The sequence below is a fragment of the Ictidomys tridecemlineatus genome, chromosome 8 (assembly GCF_052094955.1).
Source record: "Ictidomys tridecemlineatus isolate mIctTri1 chromosome 8, mIctTri1.hap1, whole genome shotgun sequence".
In the NCBI taxonomy this organism is placed as follows: Eukaryota; Metazoa; Chordata; class Mammalia; order Rodentia; family Sciuridae; genus Ictidomys; species Ictidomys tridecemlineatus.
In genome coordinates this window covers 154,188,748-154,209,988 of record NC_135484.1, presented here as the reverse complement: position 1 = coordinate 154,209,988, position 21,241 = coordinate 154,188,748, and the positions used below count along the sequence as shown (strand labels likewise).

Below are 21,241 nucleotides of genomic sequence, written 5' to 3'. Positions count from 1 at the left end.
CCACTGAGCCATATTCCTAGAAATTTCCATTTTTTATTTTTGACACAGGGCCTCACTAAGTTGCTGAGGCTGGCCTTGAACTTGTGAGCCTCCTGCCTCCGCCTTCTGAGTTGCTGGGATTCCAGGCATGTGCTGCCATGCCCAGTTTAGTTCTCAGTTGGCTTCAAGTTGGCTGTCTAGTCTGTCTGTCCACTGATTATCTATGTCCTATTTAAAACTATAAATCCCATGAAAACACAGCCAATTCTGATTGATCTCGCAGGATCTATTTCGAGCCTTTTCTGTGTCTCTGTGTGTAACCCTTTTCTCCCTGCCGAGACCCCTTGCTTCTGTTCTCAATGTTTATTTTCGTGCTTAATCTCCTTGCATGAAGTTAGCATCTTGACCACGAGTCTCCTCTGCTGTGGCACGGCAGGCTGAATCCCCTGGGCCCAGAAATAGATGAAACCAAAAACTTCTAAATGACAGACATTTAGAGAAGACATGAGTGCAAGAGGAGGGCAGGAGAAATGACGGGTTTCTCCTGCCCTCCCACACCGCCGTGATGGGCACGAAGGCTGTGACCTCAGAGGGTGTGGGGGCTCCTCCTCACCAGCAAGCAGCAGCTGTCACCAGCGGGGTGTCCTGATCCAGGTCAGCTGTGACTCCACTGGTTACAAGTCTAGGCCTCTGGAATTTTTGGCAGATTGGCTACAAATCGGGGGTCCGATGCCGCCTCCTCAAGTTGGCACAGGGGCCACAGTGGCTCACAGAACTCAGGAACACAGTCCTTACAAACTTCCTGCAGAGGGTGTTATAAAGTCCAGAAATCGGTGGCCGGAGAGGAGTGGAAGAGTCCCCAGCACTGAGCCCTGGGCGCTTCCTCCTGGGAGCTGGGGGAGTCGCCCTCCCGGTGCCTGGGTGGCATCTTCCTGTGGCCCTCCCTGTGCACAGCTGTCCGGAAGCTCTGCAAACCCTGTCCTTTGGGGCTTTATGGAGATTGCACTGTAGGCACGGCCTTAGCAGGGATGGCTGTGTGGAAATGTGGCTGGGTGGGAAGGGTGGGACGGGGTGGTGACAGCCGGGCAGGGACACCGGCAAGTCCTGCTGGGGCTGTTCCTCCACATTCCTCCCTTGCATGTGTGGGGCAGGACCCTTTCTTGGGGGGCTGGTTATCAGGCAGGTAGGTCAGAGGGCTTCATGGCCAGATGCAAGGCGGAGCCTCTGACTTGCCCTGGCGAAGAGAAATGCTAGATTTTATGGCTGGCCTTTGGGGGGAAGCTAAGAGCCAGGAACCATGGACCAAAAATATGTAGGTGGACCTAATGTCGCACAGGAGGAAACGGCATCCACTCCTTCCAGCTTGCTGATTTTTGTTTTTTGTTGGTTCTGGGGATGAAACCAGGACCTTGCCCATGCGAGGCGAGTGCTCTACCCCTGAGCTGTGCCCACTTTATCGACTTTTTTTTTTTTTTTTAGTTACAGGTGGACACGATATCTTTATTTTATATTTGTGGTGCTGAGGGTCGAACCCAGGGCCTCACGCATGTTAAGCGAGCCCTCTACCTCTGAGCCACTACCCCAGCCCCTAATTTTGTTAGTTTTGGACACTCGGCTCTCTAATCCATCCCAGGTCTATGTTGGTAGAGACCGTAATAGGGATCCATCCAGTGACCTGTTTTTGGTATAAATTCCAAGTCGCCTGGGTGAAGCACGGAACCCGCTTGCGGTGTATCCATGGTGCACCCGTGCATAGGGCAGTGATGGGGCATTTGCTGACTGTCCCCTCGGCCTGCATCTGTCACATATTACGTAACATGCATGCTCAAGCCTCTCTCTGCTCTTTTCTATTTCACGGTCTGTTCCTTTGGCTCCTGTATCAAACTGTATTTGTTTCTGTAGCTTAAAAATGTATCCGAAGGATTCAGCCTCCCTCAGGACTCTTTCTTCCCATCTCTTTTGCACACTTATTTATTTTTTTCAAAGTTGACTTCAGAATTATTTGGCCGCGTTAAGGGACACACCCACCTCGGGAGAGGAGCAGATTCGTCAAGTCCCATGCAGGTAAAGCAGTTAGGCCTTAGCTGGCAAGATAAGTGTCCTATGAAGTTAATTATTATTTCCAAGGGACCAGAGTTCAACTGGGCTACCTTTTGGTCCCAGGAGGGAGAGAGTTTATTGATCCATGTGACTTGCAGCCCTGGGGTGGAACTAGGCCCCAGGGGTGAGTTGTGGCCTCTTTCTCCCCTCGGAGGACCCTGCCCCAGACTCTGCAGCCCCCAGAAAGAAGAGCCCATCTTCCCCAGCTCTGGCTCCTAGCAAGTGTCCATTTCTGAGCCAAGCACGTGGCAGGGAGGAGAGGGCCACCTGCTGCTCCAGGGGTCGGCCTGAGGGCTCGTCAGGGCCCAGGCTGACCTCGGGAGGGGCGATTCTCTTCTGTGAGAACTGGGAAGAGGAAGCAGGTGCTGCCTCTTGTCCTCGTGGGCCATGTTCTCGGGGGCTTCTTTGCCTCCGTTTTTGGTCCACGTGATGAGTGAGCCCTGGTTGAAGAGGAGGAGGTTGGGCTGCCCACTCTTCCTCGCCCATCGTGCTCCTCCGTCTTTGTGAGGATCGTGGAAACTCCTGGGCTGGCAGGCAGCGGAGGACACCGTGCCAGGAATTAGGCGCTCACTGCTCAGACTGTGAGGACAGAGGGGCAGCCGCCAGCCAAGTGTCCGGAGAAGACGCCCAGAAGGACACGTGGACCTGGCTGCCAGGGAACTGCTCCCTGAATGTTGTCACATGGCCAGGTCCCCTTCCCTAGGCGCAGATTCAAGTCTTGCACGTCGTGGTGTGGAAAATAACAGGGCGGCAGATGTGGAGCAGGGGTAGCTCACTTGCCTACTGTGCCCAGGCCCTGGGTTCCTCCCTAGGAGTACAGCCAGAAAAAGAAAAAAAGAGGCAGCAGTAGCCACCCCCCGACAGTTGTTGGCCCCGAGACTCCACCATAGCAGTCCTCAGCAACTGCTTGCTCTAAACTCTTCCTGAGGACACGGGGTGCTGGAGCACATTAGGGGCCTCAGCAGCACAGCCTCCAGGTAGCAGAAGCCGTGGGCCGTGGAGGAGGCAGGCGGAAGTGCAGCCAGTTTCTAGCCCCGCAGCCTGCATGCCACGAGGGAGTCGGGATGGAGCTGAGCGAGCCACCCGCCAAGGAAGAATGTTGGAAAGGAAACCGTACCGTCTACTTTCGCCTCGTGTTAAAGGGAAAAGGATGCTTCTCTAACTCTCTGGAAGCACAAAGTGCATAGTCCTACTCTAGTGCACAGGGAGCAACTGTGAGCTGATACATACGTGTGTGGACAGCTTCCATAGATCTCTACCGACCTAATCTAGTCTCTGCATTTTTCTCAATTCACTGTGGGTCATAAAATGACCCCACCAGCTCTGGGTCCGTGAAATAGCTTTCAGGAGGTCCTGCCCTACTGGGTAGACAGAACATGAAAGGAAGTGGAATTAAATAGGTGACTTTTGCTTTTTAATTAGCCCGCTCCTGCTTGGTAGGAAGGAGCCTGAAGATACATCCCAGGGCACTGTCTTGGGTGGAGCATGAGCTGTCATCCCTGATCTGCCCGCACTGCCTGCCTCCTCCACAGCTGGAAGTCCACGGGCCTGTGATTCCAAGGCTGCTGCTCTGCCCCCTAATCTCTGTGTTTTCCTGCTCCCCAGCTGTTACTGGAACACCAGGATGCGTATCAGGCTGGGACCGTGTTTCCAGATTCCTTTTACCCCAGCTTCTGCAAAGGAGGTAAGATGATGGCTTGTGGCTTCTGCTGGGTTAACAGGAGTGGAGGTGACCTGAGACATGCTTTCCAGCCAGGCAGTGACTTCTTCCCAGGTTGTTTTTTTCCGTTTATCCAAACCTCCCCCCTGGAGCACTGACTTTCTGCAACCCTGAGCTCCTTTTGGATGCAGCCACTCTAAGCAGCCTGCTGGCTTTAGTGCTTCGCAGCGTCAAAGACGACATTTCACAGGAGATCAAAGGGTCTGAGTTCCTGTTCCTTCTGTGTTGCCTCTTGGTCTGGACTTGGGAAAAGTCCCTTCCACGTGGTGTCAGTTTCTGTGTCTGAGGTCGCAGTGACAGTGCCCGCCCTGCCTCGTCACTGCCTTGACGCTCGTGTTCACGCAGAGCCCTTTGTCGAGTGCTGAGCAAGTTGAAGGTGGGGCTGCCCATAAACAGGGCTCGGGCTGTGCCCATCAGGCCCCAAGGGGTGTGAGAGGCGCACTCAACTGAGCACTTCAGGGACCTTTAACCAGGTGCTGTCCCAAAGGTGTGGACAGGATGTCCGGAATGGCAGGGGAGAGACCACCAGGACCGTGGGCAGAGGGAGGGCCTTGGCCAGGGTCACCTCACCCCGAGGGAGGGGAGTGGGGAGCCTGAGCACCCAGCCTCACTCTTGTCCTCTGCTCTGCTCTCACCTTCTTTCCACAAGACAAACCCAACCAAAGCCAGGGGACAAAGAAAGAAGTCAGCAGAAGCAGGTGACGTTGGAGTCACCAGTAGGCAGAGGGTGGAGAGAGGCTCTGGGATGAAGGAAAGCCGTCCAGCTCCCTGGGACACCGTGCCATTGCGGAAACCGCTCCCAGTTTCAGGATTCTTTGTGGTTTTTTCCTACAGTGATGTCTGTCTGGGTTGATGAAATATTTAGGGTGACTTGTTCCCATAGTTAGTATCCCAGGCAGCCAAGCTGTGCACTTGTCATATTGGTAAAAATTTTCCTGCCGTTTTTATTCCCCCTGTGATGTCGGGGATCAAACCCAGGGCTTGGGGCATGCGGAACAAGTGCCGACCAAGAGAGCCACCCTAACCCTGTCATGTATGGCCCTTTTATTTTGCCGGTGGGGTGTTATAGTTCTCCTCCTTTCTAACCTGTCATTTCTACTTTAGCATTTCCCAAACTGGATTCATGAGAGCTTGACTGTTCTTGACTTTTTAACTACCCCTTGTTTGTTGTTGTTTTTTTTTTTTTTTTTTTTTTTTTGTACCAGGGATAAAACCCAGGGGTGCTTAACCACTGAGCCACATCCCCAGCCATTTTTAATATTTCATTTTGAGACAGGACTTGCTGAGTTGCTGAGGCTGGCTTTGAATTTGCAATCCTCCTGCCTCAGTCTCCTGATTACAGGAGTTGTGCCACCCCTCCTGGTAACTGTTAAGGCGAGATTGCAATAAATCACTGAGTCAATCTTGGAGCAGGAGACAGAAACTTTATTCACCAGCCAGAGGTCTGGATCGACCCGCTGGAGGGCCACCAGGAAGGCTGCAAGTCTACCCTCTTCGGCCCCCTCCAGGGGTTGAGTCTACCTTTTATAGTCCAAAACCATATTAATCATAAGCAGTAAAGCACTTGCCTGGCATGCATAAGGCCCTGGGTTCAAGATTTAGTACCACATACAAATTGATAAAATAAAGGTATTGTGTCCAACTACAACTAAAAAATTAAATAGATATTAAAAAAATCATAAGTGTCTGTTGCTATGATTCAAAACCATAAACATGAGATCCAAAGTCATAAGCAGAAAGGGGAGTGGGTGAAAATGTCCCTAGTTGAGCACAAGAATGTTTACTGACATCTAGACAATCAATCTCTGACAGGTTACATCGTCCAAGAAAAATGGGAATCAAAGAGAGCAGTTTTACATTGTATAAGAAGTGGCATTTTGTGTTGCCAAGCAGGCCAAGCTGAGCAACTGTTGATGGGGACAGAGGCGGGGCTTTCCCGGGGAGAAGCAGATTGTGTGTGATGTGGAGTCTCAGGGCCAGGAAGGTGTGCACAGAGGAGCTCCGGCACGGCACAGGGGCTTGCTGGGGGCTGGCATCTGGCATGCAGCACGCCCTTGGTCCCGTCTGTGCCATCCACCAAAGGACTGGAGGTCTCTGACTAATCTGCAGTGTGGACGAGTAGAAGTCGTTCCAAGGAACTACTGCTCTACTTGATTCTGGATTTTTATTGTGTCCCGGGAACAGGAAGCATTTCATATTTCATCTCCAGAAATCTGCTGGAGCAGCTCAAATTTCTTAGTTCCAACTTTGAAAATCGTTTTCAGAAAAACTAATGACTTAAACTTATATTTAGTTTTTATTTTGGGCATAGCATTAAGAAAAATCTGAAGTGAGGAATCTGAGCTCCGGAGAGTTGCTTCCAGGTGTCTGGTGACATTGGCACCCTGTGAAGAACCTGTGGCACTGGGGAGTTCAGACAGACTCAGCGCTGTCTTTCCCGCCCTTGTGGGGGAATAGAGGTGATGTGGGACACCCTCTGGCCTACCCCAGTGATGTTTGTGTGAACTACTCATTGGGTCCTGTGACACTTAATGGCAATTGTCATAAATTTGTGCTAAAAGCCTTTGAGGATCTGCTTTTGTTCTTTTGAGCTCTTAGGGAGGCTGATTATGATGGATAAAGGAGAGATTTAAAATTCCCCAAAAGAGGAACCTGCATCTGCTTTGCCTCCTTTGAGCATCCGCAGGAGAATCAAGGGAGTTTGTGGGGAGCGTGGGGAAGGGACAGGGCAGCCCAGGGGTGGCGACGGGGGATTTGCATGAGACTCTCCAACTTTTGGGAATCCAGAGCCCTCTTTTGCTTTGTCAGGAAAATACCATGACGTGTCTGAGAGCACTCACTGGACTCCATTCCTTAATGCAAGCGTCCATTATATCCGCGAGAACTACCCGCTGCCCTGGGAGAAGGTAGGCCCCGCCCTCTACTCCTGAAGAAATGCACCCCACACCTGCCAAGGACCGTGTTGTGCCTGAGTTGACCCCCTCCCCTGTGACAGCTGTTTACCATTGCACCTATAGTGCCCGGACCACCATAGGCACCTAGTTCACACTTGAATTAAGACATGAAAAAATCGGGGGTATGTAGTCGGTCATTTTGTCCCCACTGGTAGTGGATCTGAAGGCAGTTCCGAGACACTACAAAACATTTCAAAACGTTCTACTTAGTTTTTAGTAACTAGAGTAATGTGCCCACCTTTAATCTTTTTGTTAAGCCTCAAAAAGGAAAATAAATCAATATCTAAGACATTTTTATAGGACATTGGTGTAAAACAAGCCAAACACAATGACTATAATTTGCTTATTTGGCAGGACACAGAGAAATTGGTGGCTTTCTTGTTTGGAATCACCTCGCACATGGTGGCAGACGTCAGCTGGCACAGTCTGGGCATTGAACAAGGGTTCCTCAGGACCATGAGCGCTGTGAGTACCGTCTCTATGGCTGGCGACTTACGGGGTGAAGCTTTCGTGCCCGAGGTCAGAAACCTAGTTTAATCGAGTGCCACGTGGAAGCAGACTCGTCGCCCGGAGCGCTCGCTCGCTGTCGGGCAGAGTTCCGTCCTTTCCTGTCCCTTCCTCTGTTCGTGATGCCCAGGTGACTCATGCACAAGGACAGAAGGGCTCACGGGCACTCCTTGGGGCAGCAGATGTTCTGATTCAGTTGACTGAAGCCGGGTCCTAGGAGGTGTGAGTACCAGCCACTGGCTCTATTTCAGAGCCATAGCTCCCTTTGTATTTCTGATTTTCTATATGAAAATGCCAGATCTGATCGTGACCTCCCCTGGCCACTCCTGAAAGACCCATCTGGTCATCAGCTGGTACTCATTCTGTTCTGCTGGAGGTCACTCTGGGACTCTGCTGGAGGTTTGGCAGGTACCCAGGGAGCCTGGAGCAGCCAGCTCCCCTGCCTAGGACGGGCTGGTGTGACACTCAAGAGTCCCTCGGAGGCCTCCAGGGCAGTTGGTTGGTTCAGCTGTTGCCTCCTGCTGACCACTGGCCTGTGGGCTGAGGGCTGGACTGCAGTTCCGTCTCCACCGGATGCTTTCTCTCTTTCAGATGGACTTTCACGGCTCCTACCCTGAGGCCCACTCCGCTGGAGACTTTGGTATGTGCTCATTGCAGGTTCCCTCCGGGGTGGCAGCAGAGCCCTTGTGATGAGCTCATCCCTTAGCTCTGCATATGCTGCTGCTGCTGCTGTGGTGGTTTCTAGGAGCTATGTTAGATGCCGTTCTGTGTTTCACGTTGCGGTAGTTTTGAGTGCAGGTGCGCCTCAGCCAACAGACAGAGGTCTCTAAATAGTTGCATCTGGCTGTTTGTTTTTATTTTAAAAACCATGCATTTTGTCGCTGACTTGTGTCATAATTTTAGAAAGACTTTATTTGGATTAAAACTTATTAACTTGTGTCTCCTAATCTGATACTACTACTTCTTTTTTCTTTTAGTTATCAATGGTCTTTCATATGTTTATTTATCTCTATGTGGTGCTGAGAATTGAACCCAGTGCCTCACCCATGCTCGGCAGGTGCTCTTCCACGGAGCCACCACCTTAGCCCGATAATTCATCTTTTGATTGGTAAATTCCACTTTTTCTTGGTAGATTTCCTTCCGCAGAGGTAAATGTTAGTTTAAAAGAACACTTATGGTCTATTTTTTTCCTTAAAATAAAACAAAAACAAAAAATCTTTGGTTATATGGATAACTCTTAATGCATATACTTTATTAGCTTTTAAACTTCATTTATTGATTGATCAATAGATTTTTCATTTTGAGACAGGTCTCACTCAATTGCTGAGGCTGGTCTCAAACACTCTGTCCTTCTGCCCCATCCTCTTGTGTCACTGGGATTATAGATGTGTCCACTGTGCTTGGCTAGATAAGATTTTTTAAAAATTGCTTTTTCCTAGCTGTGTATGGTAGAGCAATCCAAGTGATTCAAGAGGCCGAGGCTGGAGGATCACAGGTTCAAGGCCAGAGAGACCTTTTCCCAAAATAAAAAATGAAAAGAGAGGGCATAGGGATGAAGCTCGCTGGTAGAGCACGCTGGGTTCAAACTCGAGTACATAGCAACGTGAAGGAGTGTTGACCGGCTTTGCAACTTGTGTGGAAAGCGGCGTGCTGTGTTGTCACTCATCTACCAAGTAAATATTCTTCTCATACCACAGGAGGAGATGTGCTGAGTCAGTTTGAATTCAATTATAATTACCTCGAGCGGCGCTGGTAAGAGCAAGCCATATACTTTCAATTATGTGAATCTAAGTGGCGTTTAGTATCTTTCTTAGAAAACATAACTTAAAGAAGTTTCCTAACTAGACTTTAGGTTTTACTTTCAGTTACCCCTTAATAATCGTTCATATTTGTGGGGTGCAGTGTGATGGTTTGCACGTGCCGACCTGTGTAACAATCGACTCGGGATAGTTAATGTGCCCATCACTCAAACATTTACCAGTCACTTGTGAGACCACTCAGAGTCCCCTTGCTATTCTGAAACACGTGGTGGCTGTTAACTGCAGTCCACCCACAGCGTGACGGCACCCAGAGCCCGTTTCCATCCTGAACTCTGCACTTGTTGGCCAGCGTTCCCCATTCTCAACTCCCGCTCCTCTCCCAGCCTCTGAGACCCCTGCTCTGCCCTCTCCTGCAAGATGAGCTTTTCCAGCCTGTCCGTGTGAGTGCGATTGTGCGGTCCTTGTCCCTCTGTGCTTGCCTTCCGAGTCCACCCGCAAGGCCACAGAGGCAGAACTTTAGACAAAATATGCAGAGTGCATACTATGTGATTCCATTTATCCAAGGTGAAAACCCAGGTACTGTGCTGCATGGGAACACACGTGTATGTAATGAAACCGTTGAAGACCAAAGTGGTTCAGAGGAAGCCTAGCGCAGCGGTTCCACCGGAGGTGGCGTGACTGGGGAGACAGGAGCTGGTGGGATACAGCAAGCTCCTGTTCAGGGTCATCCCTTCCACAAGGGTTAGAACAGGCGCCACCTTCTTGAACTTTCCTCGGTCCACACCCTCCGGTTGATTTCATTCCCTGCTGTTGTGAATGCCACTGCAGTACACACAGAGTGCAGGTGCCTCTCGGACGTTCTGAAATTCCTTTTGGTATCTACCCAGAGGGTGTTGTGGGATCATAGGGTGGTTCCATTTTCACTGCATTTGTAAATTTTGAAAGGCAAAGTTGGATTAGAATAGGGTAAGAGCCGGGCATGGTGGCACACACTGGTAATCCCAGCCACACAGGAGGCCGAGGCAGGAGGATTGCAAGTTCAAGGCCAGCCTGGGCAATTTAGACCCCATCTAAAATATAGAAGGGTCTGGGGATGTAGCTCAGTGGTAGAGCACCCTTGGGTTTGATCCCCAGTACTACAAACAAAAGGTCCAAGTAGTTTTTTCAGAAGTTATAAATTATACCAAACATATAAAAGAATGTGTGTAAGTAAAAGAATAATAAGTCATGCACACCTGTAGCTACTGCTCACCTTTAGAAATGGAGCACTAGTGGATCCTTACAAGATCCCATACCTCCTCAGTCATGCCACCAACTTTCCACCAGGGCTAACTGCTGTCCCAGGCCTCTTCTTAAAGATTTTGTTGCTTTTCTCATAATTTTATTAACATATGTATGTGTCCAGGTGCAGAATAGTATATGGTTTTCACTTTAGATACATGCAATTGCATAGTATATATTATCCTGCAATTATTTTGCTCAAAATGGTCTTTGGGAGTTAATCACATTGATATGACGAGCTCTAGGTCCATTCATTTCTACCACCAGGTGGTCCTGCACTGTAGGAGGATGTGAATGTACCCAAGCTATAGCACTAGGACTTTTGACCTCCCGAGGGCTGCTGTGCCCCTTTATCCTTTGCCTTCAAAGGTGACTTGTCTATTATTTGCCTTTGCTCTTCATGTACAATTCAGGACCACATTGACCTGTTCTAAGAAAACTTTGTTGGAACTTTGATTAGATGTTTGTTCAATCTGGAGATGAATTGGAGGAGAATCAGCAATTCAGAAATATTGTTGTCTTCTCCATAAATATATTTTATATTTTAAGTTTTCTTAATTGACTTGAATGTCTCATAAGTGTTTCCACCAAGCTCTTATTTGATTTAGTCCCAAAGATTTTGTTTGTTACCATAAATGGTAATTTTTAAGTTACATTAATTGATTGCTGGTATGCAGAAATACAACTGAATTTTTGAGAGCGCTGGGGGCTGGGGATTGAACCCAGGAGAACTTTACCACTGAGCCACATCCCCAGCCCCTTTTATTTTTTATTTTGAGACAGGGTCTCCCCAAGTTGCTTAGGGCCTTGCTGATTTGCTGAGGTTGGTCTTAAACTTGTGATCCTCAGCTTGTGTCACTGCACCTGGCTGCAAGGGATGTTTTAGTTTGATTTTTTTTTAATCTAGCAACATTTCTAAGTATCTTCTATAATAACTGATCTGGTTTTTACTTTAGCTCACAATTTATAATCTGCAAATTGAAGGGGCTCGGGTTGTGGCTCAGTGGTAGAGCGCTCGCCTAGCATGTGCGAGGCCCTGGGTTCCATCCTCGGCACCACATAAAAATAAACAAGTAAAATAATATGCAAATTGTGATCATTTGTTTTGCTTTTTCGATCCATATACCTTTAATTCTTTTTTTCTTGCTCTATCACCCTGGCTAATATCTCAAGTACAATGAGAGATGGCAATGGTGATATTTAACATACTTATTTTTTTTCCTGATATTTTAAAAAAAATGCTTTGAAATTTTCACTATTAAATTGCTGTGTATTTTTGTGGATTCCCTTTATCCAAAGTAGGAAAATCTCCATGTATTTCTAGGCTGTTAGTAATTTTTATTTATAAATGAATATCAGATTACATTGAACATTTTTCTGTATCGGTTGGAACAGTTATTTCTTATTGATATGGTGAATTATATTAATCTATTTGCTTCCATTAAATCAACCTTCTTGCCTGGGGAAAAAACTAATTTGGTCATCATGTGTCATCTTTTTTTATGTGCTCTCTGTCTCCTCGCTGTTCGGGGTTTCTGCATCGGTGTTTGGGGTGAGCTATGTGGTTGCTTACTTCTCCTGTTCCTGCTTGGTTTTGGTATCGAGGTCATCCTGGCTTCAGGAAAGCAGATGGGGAGTGTTCTTTTGGATTTTCAGGAAGCTTGTGTATGATTCAGGCTTTGATCCGTTGAATGTTTGATAGAATTTGCCTGGAAAGCTCTCTAGTCCTGGTGTTTTTCCTTTGAGGACTTCCAAAAAGTTTCTTTAATAATTATAGGATTTGGGGTCTTTCAGTTTCTTCGTAAGGAGTTTTGTGCTTTTCTAGGGCTTTTCCGCTTCACCTGGGTGTTTGGGTATTTGGGCAGAAGGTCCTTCATGCGTCTTCCTTCTTTCTCGGGCCATGTTTATACTGATGTCCCCTTTGTTCTCCATCATGCTGTGTGTTCTGCCTTCTCCAATATTCAAACGATTTATTTTCTATAGTATTCCACATTTTTGTTTTAAAGAACAAACTTGATTGATCCTATATATGTTAATTTTCTATTTTATATTTTCTATTTCTGTTTTCTTCCTTTTACCTTTATTGGACTTATGTGAAATTTATTGAGTCTTAATTTATAGCCTAGAACATGGTTGATTTTTATAACTATTTCATGAGACCTTGAAATGAATGTTAATTCTTCATTTTTTTTTTGTTTAATGTAAATGGTTATTTTATCAGCTCCTCCTTATTAAATCTACCATGCAAATCATAAGACTTGTAAGTGTTAACTAAGATATTCTTAGTATTTATTTTTTGTCAGGTTGATCTAACAATTACTGAGAGAAATTTGTGTTAAAAACTGACCTTGGGATGGTGGATTTTAAAAAATTCTCCCTGTTCCATCAGTGTTTGCTAGTGTTTTAAAGACAGTGTTAGGTACATTCACATTTCAAAGTCTTATATCTTTTTTAATTGATATAAGATTATGCAGCACAGTGGGTTTACTGTGGCATATTTGTGTATACCTAGAAATGTAACTCCATCAATTTCACTTCCCATTGTCCCCTCCTACTTCCTGCCCCAACCTATTCCAATGCAATGGTCTCCCTTCTTTCATGGTGCCCCCGGCCCCCCATTTCACATATGAGAGAAATCATGACACTTTTCTGAGTCGGATTTATTTTACTCAAAATCATGGTCTCCAGTTCCATCCACTTTCCTGAGAATGACATGATTTTGTTCTCTATGGCCAGCTAAGACTCCATTGCACTTATTTATCTGCCACCAACTCTGATAGCTGTGAGCTGACTTTCTTCATCCCGATGGGGGGCTCTTTGTCCCTAGCAGTGCTTGTTGCCTTAACGCCTACGTCATCAGATGTGCCTGTGGTCAGACTGCTGTCTTTGGGTTGTACTCCATGGTGCTTGAATTGCTTGGGGCATGTGTGGGGCTCTTGTATCCCTCTGGAGAGGGTTTTCCTTGGCCTCTGCAGACTACCTGAGGACCCCTTAAATCACCTTTAGCCCTGGAAGTCTTCCCACTGGGCAGTAACGTGGTTGTGGGGCAGAACCTCTGTGGGCAGAGTGACGTGTGGCTCCCCAGTACAGAGGGTGATCTTCCCCCTCCATACCAGGGTGGGGATGGTAGACTCTCTGCTCTGCTGGGTGGTGCTGGTTTCTTTCTGTCTCTCACTCATGGCGGACACCTGGCCTTCTGTTTTCTAGATGGAGTGCAGACCTCCTCTGTGGCTCACTTCAGGTGTCTCCTCTGCTCCATCTCCTGCCTCCCACCTGCCATCACAACTGCCAGTCCCTTGGCGGGTGGCCCCAGAGTGGCAGCTGCGGTCCTGCGTGCTTACCTCCCAAAGCTTTCAGTTTCTATTTGTTTTTGTTCTTTGGAAAAATTTTGCTTTCTTGCTAGTTTAGTGATTCATTTAAATAAATATTTTTGTTGATTTTTTCCCCCTTCCGGCCTTTCAAGCTATTTTCATTGGGAAGACCATTCCAGAACTCTTATAAAATAAAAAATGGACTCCCCAATCCCTTCTTTCTTGCAAATATAATTAAGACGTATTCTATTGGTTGTGACTTTTGCCTTGTTACAGAGTCTATGGATTTTGAATTTATGATAAAAGATTGTTCAAATCTAATTTTAAAATATTGATCTTTTCCAACTAAAATAACTAGTGTATATAAACCCAAAGCTGAACTTAGAGTATGCAGCACAAAATAAGGGAGACACTCTGAAGCATGTTTTAGTAAGGAGCTATATTTATTTATTTTTTTAAATGATTCTTGAGAATAATTTAACTCAAAAAAATGAGGCTATTTTAAAAATGCTTCTTGAAATCTAAATTCACAAAATTATACCCCCTTTGAATTATTTGTAGTTAGTTTTCAATCTTTATACCTTCATAAATATTTGACTAAGGTGCTGTTTGCTCTGCATCACTGAGCAAATTTTTAACTCTCTGTTGCCTCAGCTACCTCTTATATAAAATGGGGCCATGTTAGTACCCACCAAGGTCACTGGTAGGATTCAGTAACCAGCGTACGTGAAAACCCTTGCATGGTATCTGGCCAGAATAACCATAGAATAGCTGTTATTGTTGTCTTCAGCTTCAGAATCAAAACGTCTCTTATTTTATTCTAATGCATTTCTCAGGTATGTGCCCATCAAAGATCTACTGGGAATTTATGAGAAACTTTATGGCCGAGAAGTCATTACCAAAAATGTCATCATTGATTGTACGTACCTTCAGTTCTTAGAAATGTGAGTATAACCCAGAGGAAGGGTCTTTTTTTTTTTCAAAATTTCGGGCACTGGAGGCTGAACCATGGGCTACTTCACCACTGAGCCTCATCCCCAGCCCTTTTTTATTTAATTTTTGAGACAGGGTCTTGCTAAGTTGCTGAGGGTGGCCTCGAACTTGCAATCCTCCTGCCTCAGCCTCCCTAATTGCTGGGATTACAGGCGTGCGCATGGCTTTCCTTGTGACTTTCTTGTGTGTGAGCTCCTGAGAATGGGTTTTGGTCATATGGATCTGGCTTATTCAGAGCAAATGCATCATAGTGGGTGTCTGTGGATGGCCTTTCTCTTCAGCGCTTGCTTCATTTCTTATAGGAAATGTGATTTACGATCAGTCCTTGTTTCTGTTGCAGGTATGGAGAGGTGTTAGCCGTTTCCAAGGTAAAGACTTCATTCCTCCCCGACTCGAGGCTTTATGCAGGTGCAGGCTCAGCACCTCGTTTCTTTTTCTTTTTCTCTGCTGCAGCTTTATTCTACATACTCTACAAAGTCCCCGTTTCTGGTGGAACAGTTCCAGGAGTATTTCCTTGGAGGACTGGATGACATGGTGTTCTGGTCCACCAATATCTACCGGCTCACGAGCTTCATGCTGGAGAATGGGACCAGGTGAGCAGCCATAACTGTCTAACCTGTCGCTACCTGCCCTGCTACCCTGTTCCCCGCCTAGCTCTCGGGATTTTCATCTGATCAAACAAACACAGAGCAATCTCGTGAAGTGCTGCCTTAACCTGCTCAAGGAGGAAAGCCAGGAAATCCGGCACCGCAGGACCCTCCTGGTTCCCATCCACTGGGCTTGGCTGACGCCCCTCAGGTTTTAGGAACAGAGATGGGTATTGCGAAGTGTGTGGGAGGGGGTACTTGTGAAGGCAGGAAGGATCGCTCCCCCAACCCCCAGGTGGCACCCAACTGTTTTGGGGGGATCCGTGCTGGGGCCAGCCCTCCCCAGGCTCTAGAGGGCTCTACCGTGTGTGCCACAGTCCACTTGACGACCTCTCAGGGTTGAGGGTTGCAGAGGGCTCCTCACCTAAAAGAGGGGAAGCCACCAGACCCCTGGCCACACCTCCTATATGGCACTCTGTGGAAACCTGACACCCGCCCAGATGGGACAGCTGCTGCACCCGAGTCCTCTTCCTCCTCTCCTGGCCATGCTAAGGACGAGAGTTGACCAGACTTGGGCCAAATGCAGGTCAGAGCAGCTGGACGCCTGCTCCAGGCTGCAGCCAGGCTCTCACGGGATCTGCTGTGACCACACTGTGGACAGTACTACCCTGGCCCCTGTGGCCCAGTGGAGCAGTGGGGTTAGACGGGAAGCCCTGGAGGCAGCCTGTGCTGCAGGCACAGGGCCCAGCAGGGAGCCCTGGAGATGCCAACAGCAGAGGACCAGGGATCCTCTGGGCAGCAGCTGTGCCCTGGAGGCTGTTCCTGGACAGCTCTGTAGGAGGCCCGAGTGCCCCAGCCACCAGAGTGGCCTCCAGAGGCACGGCTCCAGAATGGCAGACACTGGAGGGTGTGCTAGGACCTCGAACTCCTGCGGGGATTCATGTGGTGAGCGTCCTGATTATAAGTTGTGCTGTTTGGAACGCCCTCTGATGCCAAGTTCAGCCGTCAGCTTGTACATAGTAAACCTGTGTTTACGAGTCGGTGAGTAACCACTTGGCTGGGGTGATCTGATGCAAATACCATTTTAATATGAAATGAACCTCAAGTTAAATTCCCAAGGCCTCGCTCCGTGGCTGCGGGTTTTTAGGTGCATTTTTGGAAAGAGGGTGGGCTTTGGAATTTGAGAGAGCTGCCACTCATACTGAGTTATCTGGAGCAAGTTGCTGACCTCCCTAAGCCTCGGTGTCAATCAGGGACAGGAATTGTTCTGCCTTCTCGGGGGGTGTGCAGACTGAATGAGCACAACCGCGTCCAGGGTTTCGTGTGTAGTGAGCACTTAGGTGTCGGCTACCGTGATTATAGTTAGAAGGGAGTCGGGTTCATAACACCTGGTCACATTAGACTGACCTGCATCTCCCCATTTTATATCACCCATGTGAAACAATCAAGCTGGAAAAACTATTTTTTTTTTTTTTTTTTTTTGTGGCAGGGTACCAGGGATTAAACCCAGAGGCACTTAAACACTGAGCCACACCCCCAGGCCTTTTTCTTATTTTTTAGAGACAGGGTCTCCCTAAGTGGCTGATTCTGGCCTTGAATTTGTAATCCTCCTGCCTCAGCCTCTTCAGCCACTGGGATTCCAGGTGTTTGCCACCATGCCCAGCTGGAAAACATTTTTTGATATTTATTTTGGGTTTGGTTTTATACAGGTATGGAAAGATATGTTGTAGACCTTAACTTTTTGGAAATTCTTGGTTTTATTAGTTGTAGATGAATACAATGCCTTTATTTTATTTATTTTTATGTGGTGCTGAGAATACTCACAAGTGCTAGGCGAGTATTCTACCATTGAGCCCCAACTCTAACCCCTAGACCTTAATTTCTAACTAGGAAGAAATAATGGAGAGGAACCGATTTCTTGTCACTTGACCCAAGATGAAAAATTCCACAAATTGATTGCTTCTTATATAGACACAAGAAAAAGTTGTCAGGATTTATGGAAATTTAGGGGAAATTTGGAGAAGGCTTGAAAGGCAGTACAAGACCATGACCAAAACCAAACATGACCAAAAGCAAACATCTTGCAATTTACTAATTCATTATTTTCCAAAGCTCCCATGTTATTTGAAACTCAGTAAATTTTCCTAAGGAAACGGTGACATAGCGATACTTGTGTCTCCAGCCGGAAGTCCACTTACCTCAAGATGCACTTGTCAGTGGGTGCACTTGTCACCAGCTGCTGTCTGGGTCCTAGTGCGGGGGCAGAGGACCACCCCTCAGCTCCATGCTGCTCCATGCTGCTCCACGTGCCCAGGGGAGGCGTGACCGCCTCCCCTCCCCTCCTCTTTGGCTTCCTCTCCCAGTTCCCCCCTGACCTCTGCGACCCTCGCACTGCCCGGCCTCCCTTGGTGACCTCCACACACGTCTCCTGCAGAAGGGTCTTCCCTGCCAACGCTCCTCGGAGGCCGAGGCCCTCGCTCCTCCGTGGAGGGCTGGGACCCTCCGAGAGGTCGTCTCTGGTGTGCTCAGGGGTCTTTCCACTTGGAAAAGGGAGACTTCATTTCCTTAATTCCTAACTATTGAATTTGTAGACTTGTTTTAAAAGAAGGAAACTGTGCATTCCAAATTCATTGGGTATCAGTGGTCACAGCTGGGCAGGCATTTCACGTTAGCCCGAGCAGAGATGGGAGGATGGCCAGGGGAGGGCGTGAGTATGAGCTGGTGGGCGGCATGGCCACGTCGCTCCCCAGTCCCTTAGCCACGCTGTCCAGAAACACTGAGCTCTCACTTGGTCCTGTGTGGTGTGGTCACGGACCCTTGGATGTGGGCAGTTAGCACACCGGCCCTCCCTTTCAAAGGTGGTTTCAAGTTCACCACTGGTTCTCAGAATTCATGCTTGAAAAGAAGGTGGAGAAATGCTCACTCGTCTGTCTCCCCAGTGCCTGCGACCTGCCGGAGAACCCTCTGTTCATCGCATGTGGTGGCCAGCAAAACCACAGCCACGCGTAAGTGGATTCCCAAGTCACTCTTGGAGAAGGACCTCTCACCCAGAGGGGTGCCCACAGAGGCTGGGAGCAGGAGGACTGGAGACGGGCAGAGGCAGGCTCGCCCTCCGGCTCTGCAATTTACAGCTCAGTGACGTTGAGACAAGTTGCTGGGTTTTCTCTTGAGCTACGGCTTCCTCCTATTGCAGAATGGAAAAAACATCCACACTCCTAGAATGATGGTGGGGTCCGGGCACTGGTGGACGTGGAGTTTTTTCTTTTTGAGATGGAGTCTTGCTTCACTGCTAAGCTGGCCTTGAGGGGCTCACTGACTGGGAGTTGGTATTGTCAGGACTATCATAATCATCATAACTTATAAACCCTGCCCAGATTCCATCCTGAAGAAGTATTTGTCAGTGAGGCGGGGCGTGGAGAAGCCTCTGGTGATTTCTGGGGAAGAGGCTAGAGGGCGGTTGTGTAGTGTAAGAGGGGGTGTCTCCAGCTGGAGCCGGTCCTGACCCCCCTCCATTCCTTCAGTAGAAATCGGTTTACTACTGGTAAAATGGAACAAAATACCCGGGTTAGTCATTAGTCCCCTGGAGCTCCGGGGCACGCAGAGGGCACCGAGAGGGGGCATGCTCCTGGCGGGTGGCACTGACCAGGAAGCTGTAAGTGTCGAGCGATAGGGAGGAAAGGCCAGGCGCTCTGGGAAAGTACACAGTGTCCCACCCAGGCCCAGGGACTTTCCTGGAGGACATGATGTAGCAGAGGTATTTCAGGGTAAGTAAGAGTAAGAGACTCGGAAGGCATCGCGATGAAAGACAGAAGAGCGATCTTGGCCCCGCAGAAGAGTTAGACGTGCAGAAAGGTCCACTCATGTTCAATTTATTAAAGTAGGTATTTAGATTTTTTCCTTTTTGAGATAGAGTCTTGCTTCACTGCTAGGCTGGCCTTGAACTCCCATTGTCTGGCCTCAGCACCCTCAGAAATTCAGGGTTTTTTTTTTTTTTTTTTTTTTTTAGGACAGGTTTTTAAGCCTCAGAAATTTGTTTATTAAAAGATTTTGTGCAATGAAGATTTTTCTAAAAATTTTTGTGTCATTTTTCAACCCTCGGATGTTAAGACGTGTGATTAACCTGTGACTAACTTGACCGTCGGCTTCGGTCATTCAGGGGTCGGTTGTTTTCTGCCTTAACCATCTTATTATTCGTGTCTTTCAACAGGGCAAAAGTGCAGAAGATTGACTTTCACAGGAACGTGACGGCGCCCAGAACTAAGGGTCTTGGAAGAAACATCAACTACACTGAGAGGGGCGTGGTCTTCAGTGTGGACACCTGGACCCCGGTGAGGCCCTGCTGCCCTGATGGAGCAGGGGAGCATGCTGCTGCTCACGATGGGCGTTTCGCAGCCTCGTCCCTGGGCAGTGACCATATGGCAGGGTCCTTGGGTTCCTGCAGAAAACGGCTGGGGCCCCTGAGTGTGGTTTGTGGCAGAGACGTCCTGAGACACAAGTCTAGATGGGCCTCTCTGGCCTTGGTTGAGGTGGAGGAGCCTTGGGGCTGTGGGCACCTGGACTAGCCCGGTTTGGCCCTAGGTCAAGGCGTCCACCCATGGGAAGCTCCTGCACAGCCCTGTGCTCGGGGACCCATGCTCTGAAGTTCGTCCACGACGTGGTCTCACAAGTGACACGCTACCATGGGGACATAAAATGAGAGAGATGGATTTTGTCCCTAGATTTCACTCTAGTATGAGTGACACATGCATCATGTGGTAGGATAACTGATGTCAGGGAGAGGGACTGTGAGCCAGGCAGTTTGTACCCAGAAGGCTCTGTGGAGGAGGGGCAGGGGCTGGGGTCTCCGTGGCGGGTAGTGTTTATCAGTGAGATGCACTTTTCTGGAAGTGGGTCGGGACGGGCTCTCAACATCAGACGGAGTCCACAGCAGCGTGGACGGTGTCATGGGAGGTGGCAGGGACCTGGGCACTTGGCTATGTGGAGACGCGGCCTGTCGGTCATGCAGAGGGCCGTCCTTGGTTCAGTGCTGCTGTTCACTGCCTTAAAATTCCTGATTTATGAGTAAAGGGCTCTGCATTTCCCTTTTTCCCTGGGCTCCATAAACTCTGTAACTGGTCTTGCACCTGGGAACCTGGCGCAGCACGAATCATTTTGCCTTGTGTTTATACTTTTGTTGGCAAAAAAAAAAAAAAAAAAAAAAAAAGAAACGAGTTGCGTGAGAGGAACTCTGTGGTCCCAGTGCCTGCGTGATGCCTGGGCAGGGCAGGGGTGGAGGAGGTGCTTCCTCAGTGGACGAGCACGTGGAGCTGGGCGGGTGCCAGGCTCTGCTTTCCGACTGGGAAAGCAGGCCTGGCACCCGTCTGCAGGCTGCTCGGGCCTGTGCTCCCCAGGGCCTGGGCTGCCGGCTGCCTTGTGACTGGCAGTTCTGCTCTGGGAAGGTTGTCTGCCTCGTGTCACCCTCGGGTGGGTCTCGTCATGTCCACTTTACTTGGCTGGATCTAGTACCCGACCAGCTTGCTCAGGGCCACCTCAGTTGGCACCTGTGTCTCTGTAGTAGCCAGGGGAAGCACAACTCGGCATCCCAAGTCGAGGGCTGGCTGTCCCTGGATTCTCTGGCACCCGGCACTCTGCTCATGGCCTCTCATGCCCGCCGGCTTCTGCACACTCCAAAGGCAAATGCGGGTGTGCTTAGGAGTGCTTGAGAGGGTCTTTTTGGCAACCTGGTTTTACTCTGGTTCATTTGTTTGGGAAAAAAAAAAGTAAGTATACACAAATACGTTATGGTTTAGGTTAAATAGACTTAACTTTTCTAAAATTTTAGTCTGTGAAGATTATTTCATTCTGTTAGGTTCTGCAAATTGGCGCAGCCTCCTGATGTGGGCAGCTACCTTTCCCACACTGGCCCTGCCCTCTGGCTAGCACTCTGCCATCCTGCGGCGTAACCTGGGTGATCGGCTGTCCTCGGTGATGGGCTGTTGATAGGAGTTTGTGCTCTGCTTCCTGCACAAGTCCAGAGCTTCTGGTGACGGTGCCGTGTGCCTCCTGTAAC

At 48.5% G+C, this 21,241-nt stretch overlaps 1 protein-coding gene across 2 annotated transcripts in view; it reads left to right on the top strand.

Annotated features, from left to right (window-relative positions):
- Gpld1 (glycosylphosphatidylinositol specific phospholipase D1) overlaps nt 1–21,241 on the top strand; it is a 50,267-nt gene that overhangs the window by 12,777 nt on the left and 16,249 nt on the right. For both annotated transcript variants that reach the window (XM_005337023.5, XM_078020605.1), the window contains 10 exons: nt 3,685–3,763; nt 6,608–6,705; nt 7,108–7,218; nt 7,852–7,900; nt 8,958–9,012; nt 14,449–14,556; nt 14,946–14,973; nt 15,059–15,198; nt 18,132–18,197; nt 19,400–19,520. In XM_005337023.5, coding sequence (XP_005337080.3) covers nt 3,685–3,763; nt 6,608–6,705; nt 7,108–7,218; nt 7,852–7,900; nt 8,958–9,012; nt 14,449–14,556; nt 14,946–14,973; nt 15,059–15,198; nt 18,132–18,197; nt 19,400–19,520 — 855 coding nt within the window. The remainder of the gene's footprint in view (nt 1–3,684; nt 3,764–6,607; nt 6,706–7,107; nt 7,219–7,851; nt 7,901–8,957; nt 9,013–14,448; nt 14,557–14,945; nt 14,974–15,058; nt 15,199–18,131; nt 18,198–19,399; nt 19,521–21,241) is intronic.